The sequence below is a fragment of the Lepisosteus platostomus genome, chromosome 2 (genome assembly GCF_059453375.1).
Source record: "Lepisosteus platostomus isolate fLepPlt1 chromosome 2, fLepPlt1.hap1, whole genome shotgun sequence".
NCBI classification, from domain to species: Eukaryota; Metazoa; Chordata; class Actinopteri; order Semionotiformes; family Lepisosteidae; genus Lepisosteus; species Lepisosteus platostomus.
Window position 1 is genome coordinate 29,395,473 of NC_142612.1, and position 13,123 is coordinate 29,408,595.

General features: G+C 39.4%; 1 protein-coding gene across 19 annotated transcripts in view; it reads right to left on the reverse strand.

Moving 5' to 3' along the window:
- Positions 1-13,123, reverse strand: part of LOC148676176 (dedicator of cytokinesis protein 9-like) — a 158,807-nt gene that overhangs the window by 18,951 nt on the left and 126,733 nt on the right. For 12 of the 19 annotated variants that reach the window (XM_088604278.1, XM_088604269.1, XM_088604228.1 and 9 more), the window contains 9 exons: positions 9,665-9,843; positions 8,783-8,899; positions 8,550-8,661; positions 7,816-7,949; positions 4,781-4,895; positions 4,017-4,083; positions 2,980-3,027; positions 1,291-1,427; positions 83-198 (listed from right to left, as the gene is read on the reverse strand). In XM_088604278.1, coding sequence (XP_088460404.1) covers positions 83-198; positions 1,291-1,427; positions 2,980-3,027; positions 4,017-4,083; positions 4,781-4,895; positions 7,816-7,949; positions 8,550-8,661; positions 8,783-8,899; positions 9,665-9,843 — 1,025 coding nt within the window. Of the gene's footprint in view, positions 1-82; positions 199-573; positions 618-1,290; positions 1,428-2,979; positions 3,028-4,016; positions 4,084-4,780; positions 4,896-7,815; positions 7,950-8,549; positions 8,662-8,782; positions 8,900-9,664; positions 9,844-13,123 lie in introns of all 19 variants that reach the window. The other 7 variants (XM_088604306.1, XM_088604202.1, XM_088604295.1 and 4 more) reach the window with 2 other exon arrangements.

The window sequence follows — 13,123 nt, forward strand, 5'->3', positions numbered from 1 at the left end:
GACATTTTTAGGTCATTTTCTATCTTAAACTTAAGTGTTCATATGCATGTGAGCAACAACAAACAGATAGCCCATGGTCTACCTTGAACCCCATGATGAAAATGCTCAGTGTATCCAGCACAGTAAGGCACACTTCTGTCGCAATATTTGCTTCCAGCAGAGACTGGTTCAACACGTCAGCATCTGAATGGGTGTAGCCTATAAGGAAGACATGACAGCACTGTAGCATCATCTCTCCTTCTACTGATAATGGCAAATCTGTCATTTCTGTAAAGCGCAGCTGTACATGTAAAGTAGAAAATCTAGTTTTATTTTACAGTTGGAATAAATGCAGCAGCAACTACAGTATCACGATTACAGGGTTAACATTCAAATAAGAGTCTCAAATAGTGAAAAATTAAGCTATTAAAATGCAGTAAAAACATGTAAGGGGCAGAAGGAAATGGCGACAGGGCAGGGAACAGGGAAAAGGAACATTCCCAACTGAAATGGCATGCTCTTATGACAACAGCACCATCTGCTGAAGGCTGGTGAAAATTGTGCAAGCTGGCTGCCAACCTGATTAATTCTTACCATGATCTACAGAAATTCCAAGTACACTTGATATCTTTCTTACACTGAAAACACAGAAAAAGTCACTTCATTAAGAGAAGAAAATAATTTTCTTAGACTTACCAATAAATGGAACACTTTTCCCCCTTTATAATGGAAATTAACACAGCATATTAAACTGGTCTCAATGGCAACAACTGTCTCAGTGGCTGATTCACTGTGGAGTTTGGTTATTTGAAAAGATGTTAAGGTGAGTACAATTTCCCTCCCATGTTTGTGTTTGGTTGTTTATGTATGGAGCCTTTAACACTCTAGCGAAATAACTTAAAATGACCTGATGCCTTTTACAATCACTGCTCTCTCCATACAGCCACCTTTACAGATGCCAGACAGAACTCTATTTGTTCACTGGTAGTTACCAAATGTGATATCACCTGTGGCAGGCAAAACAACCAACACAAAATCAGACAAAATACAGCCCAATTCACCTGACAATGTACCTCACATGGAACACAGCAATAGTAATCTTTTCAGATAACCAAGATCTGCAAAGGACGCATGTGACTCATTGCAGATGAGGCAATGACCAATATTGACCTGCTCTGCGGGGCTTCTGGGAAGGGTATACTGGAGATTGTCCCTGGCGATGATGAGGATATTATGAGGAGATGATGATGAGGCAAACAATGGAAGAGGAAGAAGCAGAGAGGATTTATGTCTGGAGGTTGCTGGACTTACTGTGGTTAAAAGTGTACGAATTATCCAGGCTGCTGAGCTGCTGTAATCTGGCATGCATCATTCCTGCTCTGTTACGGGATACAGGCAAAGTCTGAGATTTCCGTTCATGTGCTACAGGTCCCACCCCCTCCTGGTTCCTAATGAGGAAATGGGATATACAGCAATGTTAGACATGGCCACCAAGCAGCCAAGCAGAGAGTTAGTAAGCAGGCTGTCTTTATGTGAAAGATCTACATTTCCACAGTCTATTTTGTTACATATTGACTGTTACAGCATCAATTATATTTCTCAAAAGGTTTACAAATGCATATGCAGGTATAGGTTTTTTTCCCCCCTAAATGACACACAGTAGTTTATGATAGATCTGCCCCCGTCGTGTGGCCATTCCTTATGGTTTTTGCAGGAGTCCATATAACACACAGCAAACAACACATCCAAGTCATGCACAGCCACACAGAAAGGAAAGACAATGCAGCTTCGAAATGGAGTGTGCACACAAAGGTTTATATTCTTTTAGGCAACGCAGCATAGAAATGTCCAAATTCTGCAACATGCAAGTAGCCACAACTAAACGCTTGTGATGGAAAAAATGAGGAAATCCACAAGCAAAAGACTGAAACATGAAACGCAGTGTGAAATATGACCAGGCCATCCAAGACGGAGGAAAAATGGAGAAACATGCGACTGTGCAAAACAACACTAACACCTTGGTCTTACCCAAGCAGGAGGGGACAGGAGCCATTACATAGTTAAACTTGTCAGCATTCAAGTACGAAAAACAGAAAAAGTGAAGGCGTGTTAGAAAGGGCTGTGAACTGGATCCCACAGTGTACCCTCTCCAGAATGACTCAGAGGCAGCGCATGAGGTGCGTCAAAGGTGATTATGTGAACAGTATTATTAACGCAATCAAGGCAAGACGCAAACAAATCCAGAAGAAATAGGAACAGACAAAACCGTTAAAAACTGTAGGGAGTTATTTGAGAATGTGGACAAAAGGGAATTAGTTATTCCACCCCACCTTATTGTGAGAAACCTCAAACTTTTATATATTTTTGGAAATCTTACTTATATAAGCTGCGCAAATATCGATGGGCTTTCGGGACTCCCAATTTTACACGTTAAAACAAAAGTTCGAGTGTATGGTACAGTATGTACACTGATTTTGTGGCTTCCTGAAGCATCACAGCCCAGGTTTTTTTGAAGATCTGTAATTTGTAACTTCAAACTCTCATATGTCTAACACAACTCAAATCTCTTGATTAGAAGAGATACATCATAAAATGGCTTTGAAACTCGCGATTTGCTGCATGGTTTAAAAGTTGTTTGTATTCTTCTATGACTAAGTCGTCAATTAACAGTTCAGCAAAGAACACAAATAATAAGAAACCAAACCTACAATGCTACATTTATGACCCTTAACATGTGCAAGGTTCTATATGCAGCTGAATCACTTTCAGACTGTACATTCACAAACTGAGTAATGGTAAAGTCAACTGATTGTGACAAGTGAAATAAAACAAAACTTTAGCAAAACAGATAAATATGGAATAATCACAACAGTTAGAGCTGCTTTAATTGTCCTTAATTATGTGCAAAAGAACAGTGAATGAGAAAAATATACTGTATAGTTTTTGATTTCACAAAAAAACCACTTCTGCAGAGGGAGCTAAGGAAACTACAAACCTTACCTTGCAATGTATCGCTTTCCCATGTATCTGAACTGATGAAGACACACTCTGGACAAAGAGAAACGGAAGACCAGAAAGATAATGACTTATTTTGAAAAAGATGAGCAGGAGCCAAAACCCAATCTGAAACCTTGGCTACTTAATAACAGAAAGAAGGATTTCCAAGGGCAATACAGTGCCATTGTAGCTCAATTCTAAATATAAGTACAGTACAATACAAACCATATATTACATACCGTATTATATTACGCATATCAGCACATTTTATATTATGGTTACATTATCTGAAATCTGGGTCTTACAATTGACTTTTAGGCTGCAAACAAAACTCCTAACTTTTCCCTCAACTGCATGCGAAACAAATTATTGTTCTTTCACTTAATCTTAATGTGAGAAGATTTTCCTATCCATGTTATATTACTTTCTCCCCAGGCTAATACTTAATGTGATTTTTCCATCTTTGTCATGGTATCCCAATTTAAGCCCTGGTAGTGAAAGGCTTCTCATATTTAATAGCTTCAAGAAGTAACTGATCTCACCTTCATTTTTCAGCTGCTTCAGTTCTTATTGTATTCTGTACTCTGTGAGATACACTGTTGCTGCTCTTCACACGTAAGAGTCACATTTTTCTCCCCCACAACACATCCACACCCTCAAAATAAAGATCCAGCTTCCAGCACTGTCTGCATTAGACGCACAAGATCTCAGGTAGTGTTGCAGGGTCTTGTGCTTCAGGGGCACTGTCTCCATTAAGCCTGCCCATTGTAATGTCACAGGGCTCTGTATTGCTTTAAACCCAGGTGAAAGACCAGTCTTTGTGCAATAGAAGTGTTAAACACTATGATTGTTCGTTTTTTCTGAATTGACCAGGTACTAGATGATGCTATCAGGATGCAGTACGAGAGGTCAACACATTGCTTTATCAAGTTTCCTGAACCCAAGCAGTCAGCTCTGTAGGAGTGAAGGTAGGCGGCATGTGCTGATATGTCAAAACGGAACATAAAAATTAGCAGTGTATTTGTCAGACAATCACTTACTCTACGAGTGTGAAAAAATCCATCAGCTCCGTTGAAGAAGCCTTGTTCCAATAAGTGAACAGGGCATCTAGAAAAGAGAGAATGTGTGTGAATTCAAACTACACAGCTTTGCAGCACTGCAGTGTTAAAACATTTTGTTCAAGCAAAACAGAAGTACTACAGACTCAGTCAGAACCATCTCTCATAATATACAAAATATACATAGTATGTAATATACAAAATTTTGAACACATTAATATCCTGGAAACTGTATGAGGATATTGTTATTTAAATGTCAGATTTAAAGAAAAAGATTTATAGTTCTGAGCTGCTAAAAATAATATTTTAATCTCTTTTTGAATGATTACTCAAAAACATGACTATGATCCAGACAGACCAGTGGTGCAGTAGTTAGCATTTATCCCTTCCAGCACTGGGGCCCTGGGTTCAATTCCTGGGGTGTGGAGTTTGCATGTTCTCCCCAGGTTTGTGTGAATTTTCTCCCACAGTCCTAAGATACGCTAGTAGTTGAACTGACTTCTGGCAGAATTGACCCTGGTCTGAGTGTGTGCACGTCCTCGTCTGTGGACGGGTGTCCCATGCAGGGTGTATCCTGCCTTGCAGCCGTTGCTTGCCAGGATAGGCTCCAGCAAAAAAGGGTTAAAGTGGTTAGGAAATGGATGGATGATTAAAATCTTAAATCTGCTGACAAGCTACAGAGTCCAAGGTGCTGGAAAGGCAGAAATTGATGCACTCTTTTGTACAGTGTAGCAGTCTCTTCCTACCCTCAGACATGCTTTTGAGCACATGGAGAAAGCACATGAGCAGACTCTTGATCTCGGCCTGGTCCAGCTTGTCACAGCGTATGACGCAGCTCCCAAGTGAGGATGCTGGCTGATTCTGAAAGGGAGAAAGAGGGATGCTTAGCAGCACAGGGAAGGAGTGAGTGTGTTAGTCACTGGCATGCCTCACAGCAAAGATACTCCTGCAATTGGGCTTGGGCTGACTGTGATCTCTGTTATCAGAAGTGATTTAATTATTCTTAATAAATGCATGTCTGCTTTTTTCAGAACTTTCAAGCATACTGATTAAGGTATCATCAGCATAACCTAAGCTGCTTACATGAAATTATGGGCCTGGCTCATCTTAACTTAATTTACTCCCTTTGATTTCAAGCTTTTCAAATCCTTTTATTAGACGAGAAACAGAACAGCCCTGATTTAATGTCCTATTTCTCATTTTAAAAGACAGAAACTAGGCTATTCACTAATAATAGAAAGCTACCATTTTTAATGTATTAACCCAACCTAGGCAAAATACATAAGGGAGGCTCTACAGTGAGAAACAGTAGAATATTAAATTATGTGGAAAATAGGAATCATCAATAACAACCATTAATGTGCTTCTTTCTGAAGCTCCAGGGACACTTAATGCACACAAAGACCACTACAATGCAGGGCTAATGGGATCTCTCAGCTTTTTACTTCTATGCTAGTTCAGCTTTCACCAGCTACACCCTATTCCTCACACAATTCAAATCGCTACAGACAGCAAAGGTAGCAAAAACACAAAAACGCCACACACAGAATAATACAATTCTAGAACAGGCTTTGCCAAAGTACCACAGCAGGTTCCTTTGGGAAAGGCCTAAACCTATTACATTGAAAACCTGTTTTGTCACTCTCTTAATGATTTGTAGTTATAGTCATTACTGGTGTTTGTCGTCTTTGATAAGCATTAGTGCAAAGATTTTTATTTCACCGTGCAGATGTTTCAGTCTGTAATTTATTGCCACGCACGCTGACATATTCAAGCTTCATAGCCAGATCGTTTGCACAAGAATCTTTGATACAGTACTCTAATAAAGGTTTTTATTGTGATAGTCAAATGAAACGTTTAGACTCAAACCAAAATATTTTATTATGATGAGCCATTTTCCATTGACTGTGACATCTTTGTCATTATTATTGGAGCAATACTGGCAACTGAATTTTGCAATTTCTTAATTAATCTTGAGTGAATTAGCAAATTCCAGCTCCTTCAATTCCAATTTACATTTCTCATCAATTCATAATTTCAGATAACTAATTTCCCCCTCACTGCAGTACAGCCATCCTGAAATTGCACTGGTGGGAATTCATGGGAATGGGAATTTTGCATCTCCCATTAAACTTTTCATAGAATCAATGATATGATGTGCAGTGAACAGATTCGTAATGCAGAATCACACTAAAGGATTCCTGAAAAAAAAAAAACATCAAAAAGTCCTCTTCCTTCAGTTTCACACTTCCTTATTATTAACGCAATAGAATTCAGAAGGTTTGCAAAATTAGGTGTTTTTTTTGCAACAGGTCTGGGATTCTTTGGAAAAAACAATGTAGATGTAGACTGTGATGTTCTTCCAGAACAACATGAGTTCAAAATGGCAGATGGGATGAAGGTAGACACTCATCCTCCACAGTAATTTGCGATGTACGGTACGTCAATGTAAGTGCCAAGAGCCTGGCTCAGTTAATGGAATCTGCTGCACACCTGTGGCAAAGAAAAGCCCCAGCAAACTGAAACACACGTCACTCCCAAAGGGACACTCCAGGGGGTGCAGAGGGGAGACAGAGAGGGCTTGTACTTGGAGAGGAAGGGCGGCACGCAAGATATTCTCTTGCAGGGTGGGGACTGTGAGCAAGGAAAAGTCCATGGTGGCACGATTTCTCCGGGTCAAGTGGGAGCTATCCTCAGTCTCTGCGCTGGGGCGCAGCACGTTGGCAGAGTGCCTCCGGATTAGTTTCTCTCTCTGCCAGCAGGAAGGCATGGGTGGGTCAATGGTACAAGTCGTAGTTAATAGACGGCATTCTGGTGCCTCCAAAAACTGCACATTCACACTGCAGCAGAAGGACACCCTTACTGTACTTGAAGCCTGAGTAATGGCACTTGGAACCACCTGCAGTTGCTCTCTACTGTGGCACTCTCGCTATTTACCGTGGTTTGTGTGCACTTTCAAGTAAGGTGAAGCTATATTTCTCACTTTCAGCAAATGTTAAAGTTATTTTTCATTTTAACCAAAAAAAGTTTATCATCGGATTTTGCCAAATAAGCATACACAACATTCTAAGAGGAGAAGGCTGAGGAGAACAGTGTCCAAATGTGGCTGAGAGGAGAATGGTGTCCAGATTAATGGGCATCATGGTCTCCCATCCCCTCTATGACATGCTTGTCAGAATGAAGAGCACATTCAGCAATAGGCTAATCCAACCACGGTGTGACTGGGAGCGCTACAGATGGTCAATTCTTGCCTTCTGCCATAAGTTGTACAACTCATCCACTGTGTGTCTGGGCAGGGGCAACATTGACTTGTTTTTGGACTAAACATGAATTCTCTGTTTACAGCTGGTTTTTCTGTTTACAACTGATGTGTATATTATATTATGGTTTGTTTCGTATCTTCTGTACTGTATGCAATTCCATATACTCCATTTGTTACTGCACTTCTCACTGACTGTACTTACTGTATCATTTCGTTACACTGTGCCGTGTTGACTGTGCCTGGCTGCTGTTGCACTGCAATTTCCCTCACAGGATTTATAAAGTATCTAAATTGAACAGCACAAAGCTTTCTCAATAATTCTTAGATGCAAAAGAAAGATCATGACCTAAGCAATCTCTATCAAATACACAGATTTCTTTAACCTTAACACATTCCCCTTGATTGGTTAAGTGGTGATGTGCTTTGTAATAGGACTCTCCTTACGTGAAGGTAAATGAAGCTCTAACATACTCATACTCCTATGAACAGATTCACTGCCCAGTGGCCATGAAGCTCTACCTTATCCAGAGAATTGGTCTTGTCACTGCCCTTCTCCTGAAGGCTGCTTCCAGAATCGGTGCTGATAAGGGAGCCGCGGGAGTCCGCATGACGCACGGAGTTGATGTTCGGAGTGGAGGAGGCATGTGGAGACGCTACAGAAGCAAAGCGTGCTGGCTGTTAGTCCGAATCTACCTCAATCTGCACGTGCTGTAAGCTGTAACCCTGGCAGCACCTGACATGCCTACAGAACATGTGCAGCACCCTGTGAAAGGTTTCTTCTGGCGGCCATGTTTGTGTCAGCAGCTCAAACACACAGCAGAAAGCAGAAATGTTGGAGAAATTAAGAATTACCTAGCCAATTAAAATTCCAGAGGTGGAGAGAGGGGGTATTTAAACAGGCCATCTTGAGAAAGGCAGAATAACAAATAAACTTTCTATAAGTGACTGTCAATTACCGCAAATATAGTGAAAACCATCAGGTCTTTTTGGTAGTTACTGTAATACCTTATTGATCCAAGGACCTCATCCAGCTTCTTGACAGAAGCTAAAGTATTGACTTTAACAACATGGCTGGTTATTGTGTTTCATACTCCCACAACTCCCATAAATAATTTTTTAATACTTTTAATACTTCCACATAGTTCAGTATAATGTTTTGAAAATATTATTGTTTTATTATACTGAAATATTGTTTTGAACTTCCCATAAAAGTACTCTGAGTAAACATATCCCCAAGTAAGAGCTTTCCTGACCTGTTCCGGAGATTACACCAAAAACATCCTTATGCAAACTGTTGTCCAGACTGCTCCCTGGCTTCTGAGGTGTCATCATGGCACTCCCCAGGAGAGAGTCATCTCTCACATTCTAAAATCACACAAGCACAAATACATCATCAACAACAGGAACGCAAATGAAAATCTCAAACTGGAAAATTCCTGCTCTGTAGTATAAAGCAACAGCCAGCAGGTGGCGCAAGCAGCCGTACATTGTTGGAATGGTTAATGGCGAAAGGGGAGACGTCTTTCACGTTGAGTCTGTGTACATTCTCCTGCAGCAAGCTGAAGAGGGGGAAATACAGCGTGGCTAGTCTCGCCTGCTGGCTCTGAAACGACAAAACACAAAACAGTTACGAAAAAAGAAAGTAACAGATGCAGCTTAGTAAAGTTTTACTTGGTACAGTCACGATGGAAAATTAGAGTTTCTTCATAGTTGTAGTCGGCCGGCCTCTGGCAGTGGTCAAGTGTCTACATTATTCCTGCAGCAAATCTGCACACAGACACTACCCTGGAACAGATGTGTTTTTTTAAGTTAGCCTTTAACCAGGAAGACAATTAACAACAATAATAGGTAACAGCAAAACCCATTCCTTAATGAACACGGTTTCTAACATAAAACAAGAAAGTTCTTCTTTGTGTTGAACACATTCACTTTCATGATTCACATTATCATATGCTAATTACTAAATAATGTGTGTAAAAAGTACCAAGAAACACTTGACTTGGCATAACGGAATGCTTTAAGGGTGTGCTACTTAATAAAAAGGGACATAAAGCCATTCAGTAAGTGGGAACCTGTATACTCAAGAGGCATTTTCAAACTGTAGTAGTATTGGTATTCTGAACTGTGGCAAATAAAGAAGGATATTGATCTAGCTTGCTTATAATTCCTGCCCAGTTCTTATTGATCAAATGTAACTCCAAATATCAGGCCTGACTCTGTCTGGAGCTGGGTTAAAAAGGCAGGAAGAATAATTCCAGCATGGGCACCAAAACTGAACAGTGTCGAAGGCGTTTGAGAGCCCCGTCTTCCAAAGAGGAGGCACTTTGAAGGAGCAACTGTCGCTCACGCAATGCTTGTACTCCCTCACCTTCGAGGAGTATCGGTCATCGAACGTGTGCTTGATCATGAGGCCCTTGAGCACACTGATGGCAATCTGCCGGATTTCTCTGAACTCCTGGAGAGCACTCCCCACTTCTCTCAGCAGAAGGCCGACCAAGAAATGGTTTCTGCAGAAGTCATCCGTTAAAGAATAATCCAGCTGCAGGTCTGAAGAGTGGGAAAGCCAGGAAAAAAAAGGGGAAATCAGAAAGAAAAGTGGAAGTGGCTGCTTTTTACCACAAGTACATGTTTTTTCCTGCAATGTCAGCAAGATTGACACAGTCCAGAGAGAAGTATTGAGGGTTACCTACCACAGCAATTAAAATCACAATCTCTCAGGCTGTCTAAACTGTACGTGAACTCTGTCTCAGCCTCTTGTTGCAGCTCTTCAGAACTGTAATGGTGTTTTAGGAATACGCCAATGTTTACTACAATAATGTCGAACAAAACATACTTTTTTACTTTCTTTAGAATGAAGGGTTTAGAGAGTTTATGTTACCCTTTTTCTTTAATAGAAACAAACTAAAACTAAATTTTAAATTAAAAAAACATTAAAAATTAAACATTTCTTCATACATCAACTACCACTGTGAGATTTTACAGCCTGAAAATCATGCCTCACACTTTTCCCTGCTTACATTACCACAATCTAAATAGATGGTAACAGACTTAATTAATTCTCACTTAGGAAATACAGATGTGTATAGGTAACTAGGTAACACTCTGCAGTTCCATAACAACTATACAATTACCTAGTAAAATTCTGATGATAGTATTAATTTGGTTTACATTGTTTCATGTACTTAAAGCTAGAATGAACACAGTGAGTTTTCACTGTGCATGTACTCCACATTGTGTAATCTACATTGTGGTGTCTTGAAAGGGTAAACATCATTGTCATGAAGCCTGTTCATAGACAGCCTGGAAACTACATTTGTTGGAAAATGCATGCAGTATCTGCAAATATCAAAACAAATACTGTAAGTTTTAGCAGTGTAGTAAAGCTTCAGTGAATATTACAGGAACACACTGTACATGAACAATAACTGCATGAAAATAAAGTAGCCTATTAGCAGATTCCTACCAAATAATTACCAAGATATTCCCAGTCTAGACCAGTCTAGCTACTTTGTAGTTATAAGGAAAAAGCATGTGGACACTGTACTTCAAAAGAACGCCTGTTTCTTCATGTTTATTGTTATTGACAATATTACCAAAGTCAAAGTGAAAGTGTACCTATGCAGTTTATAATAGTCCTCATAACAATAAATCTGTGAAAATTGTTGTGATTTCCCTAACTTAATTCTTGTCACAATAAAGCCTTTATTTAATCAGTTATGTTGACTGAGAATAAACTCTCATTCAGCAAGGTGTCTAAAGGATCAGCGGAGTTCCACCCAATATTTGAACTCAAAACCCTCCAGTCTGCTGAGTCCAGAGCTTTAAACACGATTCTACCTGCACTCAAAAGATATATTATGACATAGCCTTAGGGGCACTGTAAAATGAGGCCAGTTGTGAGGAGTAATTGAATTTCAAAGGGATACAAACCAATATAATTCATCTGAAATCATTAATTAAAATAACAAAAGCAGTCCTGTTCTGCATATTTCCTCTCAGCTTGAAATTCAAATTTAACACTTATACTAGTTTGTAGTATAACTCAAACCCAGATCTTTGGGAAAATTCTTATATACAGTTCATGCACACAAACATTTCCTAAGTGAAATAAAAAAATCACAATGGAAAGATGAAAACGGGTCTAAACTACAACTGGTGATTGCTCAGTGAGGCCATATACAGTATCTTAGCCTTTAATTAAAAAAGGTTAGCTGCTCCACTGAGCAGCAGAGATCCCTGACAGAACTATACAACGCTGATTTGCAGTAGCAAACACAGTAAATTTATCTCTTTGTCGTATTTTTGATAGTTCAGGAAGTATGTTTAGAGTATCAAGATTTGACAATGCAAAACCACATCATTACAATTGGAGAAATCTTTGCTTTCATTTTGTTGAAAATTCCAAGACTACTGATTTTGCGCAAAATTAAGCAAGCTAGCTTATGGCCAGCCCTCAAAGACATAAGTGAAAGAGTTCCTGTACAGTAACAACATCTGAGAGCTATCAATCACTTTCTGCCAACAGTAAGGCTCACTGAACAGTCGGTACAGCAGGACATTCAGGCACAGTTTTCTGTCCAAACAAAGAAATCAGTCCAGTGCAAGTTCTCGTCTTGGCTGAACGAAAGTTCGATGTGATAACAAAACACAATTGGTAAATAAAATAAACACATCTTCTCTGACACAGAGGATATTTAATAATCAAATGTCATTCGAGTAATAGAGTGCGTCAGACTATGGCAATAAACCAAAAGCGTTTAGACAGACACCGGGCACTAATCCAAATTCACAAATAAAGAGCCAAAAGGGATTTGCTGTCTCCTCAGTTCTTCAGCTTTTATACAGTCTTTCACACAGGGTTAATGTCAAGGTCTAGTGTTCCATTCTGGGAACTGTACCTTGGTCATTATAGCTCATGTACAGTATGTAGGATAAACACCTTGTGCCCTAACTGCACCTAGATGTGAGAAATAAATGACTAAACAGAAAGTCTATTGTTAAACATGAAATTACAGTGCAGTCTCTAACATCTCTCCCCCACTACCAATTAAATTCTGGGAAATAAAAAAAACTTAAAGCTTTGTAACTAAAAGTTGGTACAATCTGGAACCTTTAAACTTCTTTTCATTTGTGGTGCGAGCACAGCCCCTAATTGTTTTATCTTGATTTGAGACTTGATTAATGCCATATCATAATGTTTCACTATTATCATTATTAACACAATGATCAATGTTTAGTTTAGCACAGATTTAATCCTAAACTGGTGAGCCATATCACAATGAGATTGGATTGAATGTACTGAGGGCATTATCCATCCAACTATGTGATATTTGAAAGCTACTTTTGTGGTAAACCTAAGCCTATTGCAGAACTACAGAGTACTAAGCAGGACTATACTGGAGGGGGGCAGTTGATTGTAGGGAACACACATGCACATACAGGAGAACTTGGGAGATGTCAATTAACCTCCACAGCAAGTCAATGGAAAAAAGGAGGACCCAGAGGAAAAGGTATCTATTTTGTGTCGAAAATTTAAAGAGGATTAAAAACAAATAAAATCTATCATAAGAAAACAGGAAACCATAAGCCAAGCTTCAAACAAGCAAATATGATTCACAAACTGAATGGTATTCATTTAAACTGCAGGAAATTAATAATGCATGAAGTGTTAGTAGAAAAGAGTAAAATCATGACAAATCAGACTTCAAATCCTGGCTGCTGAAATGTCAGTCACCTTGTAAGTTGGCATTTACAGTACTTCTGCGAATTAAAAACATATGTGCTGTAATTGGCTTAAAATACATTTTAATTCTTTCAGACAATTACT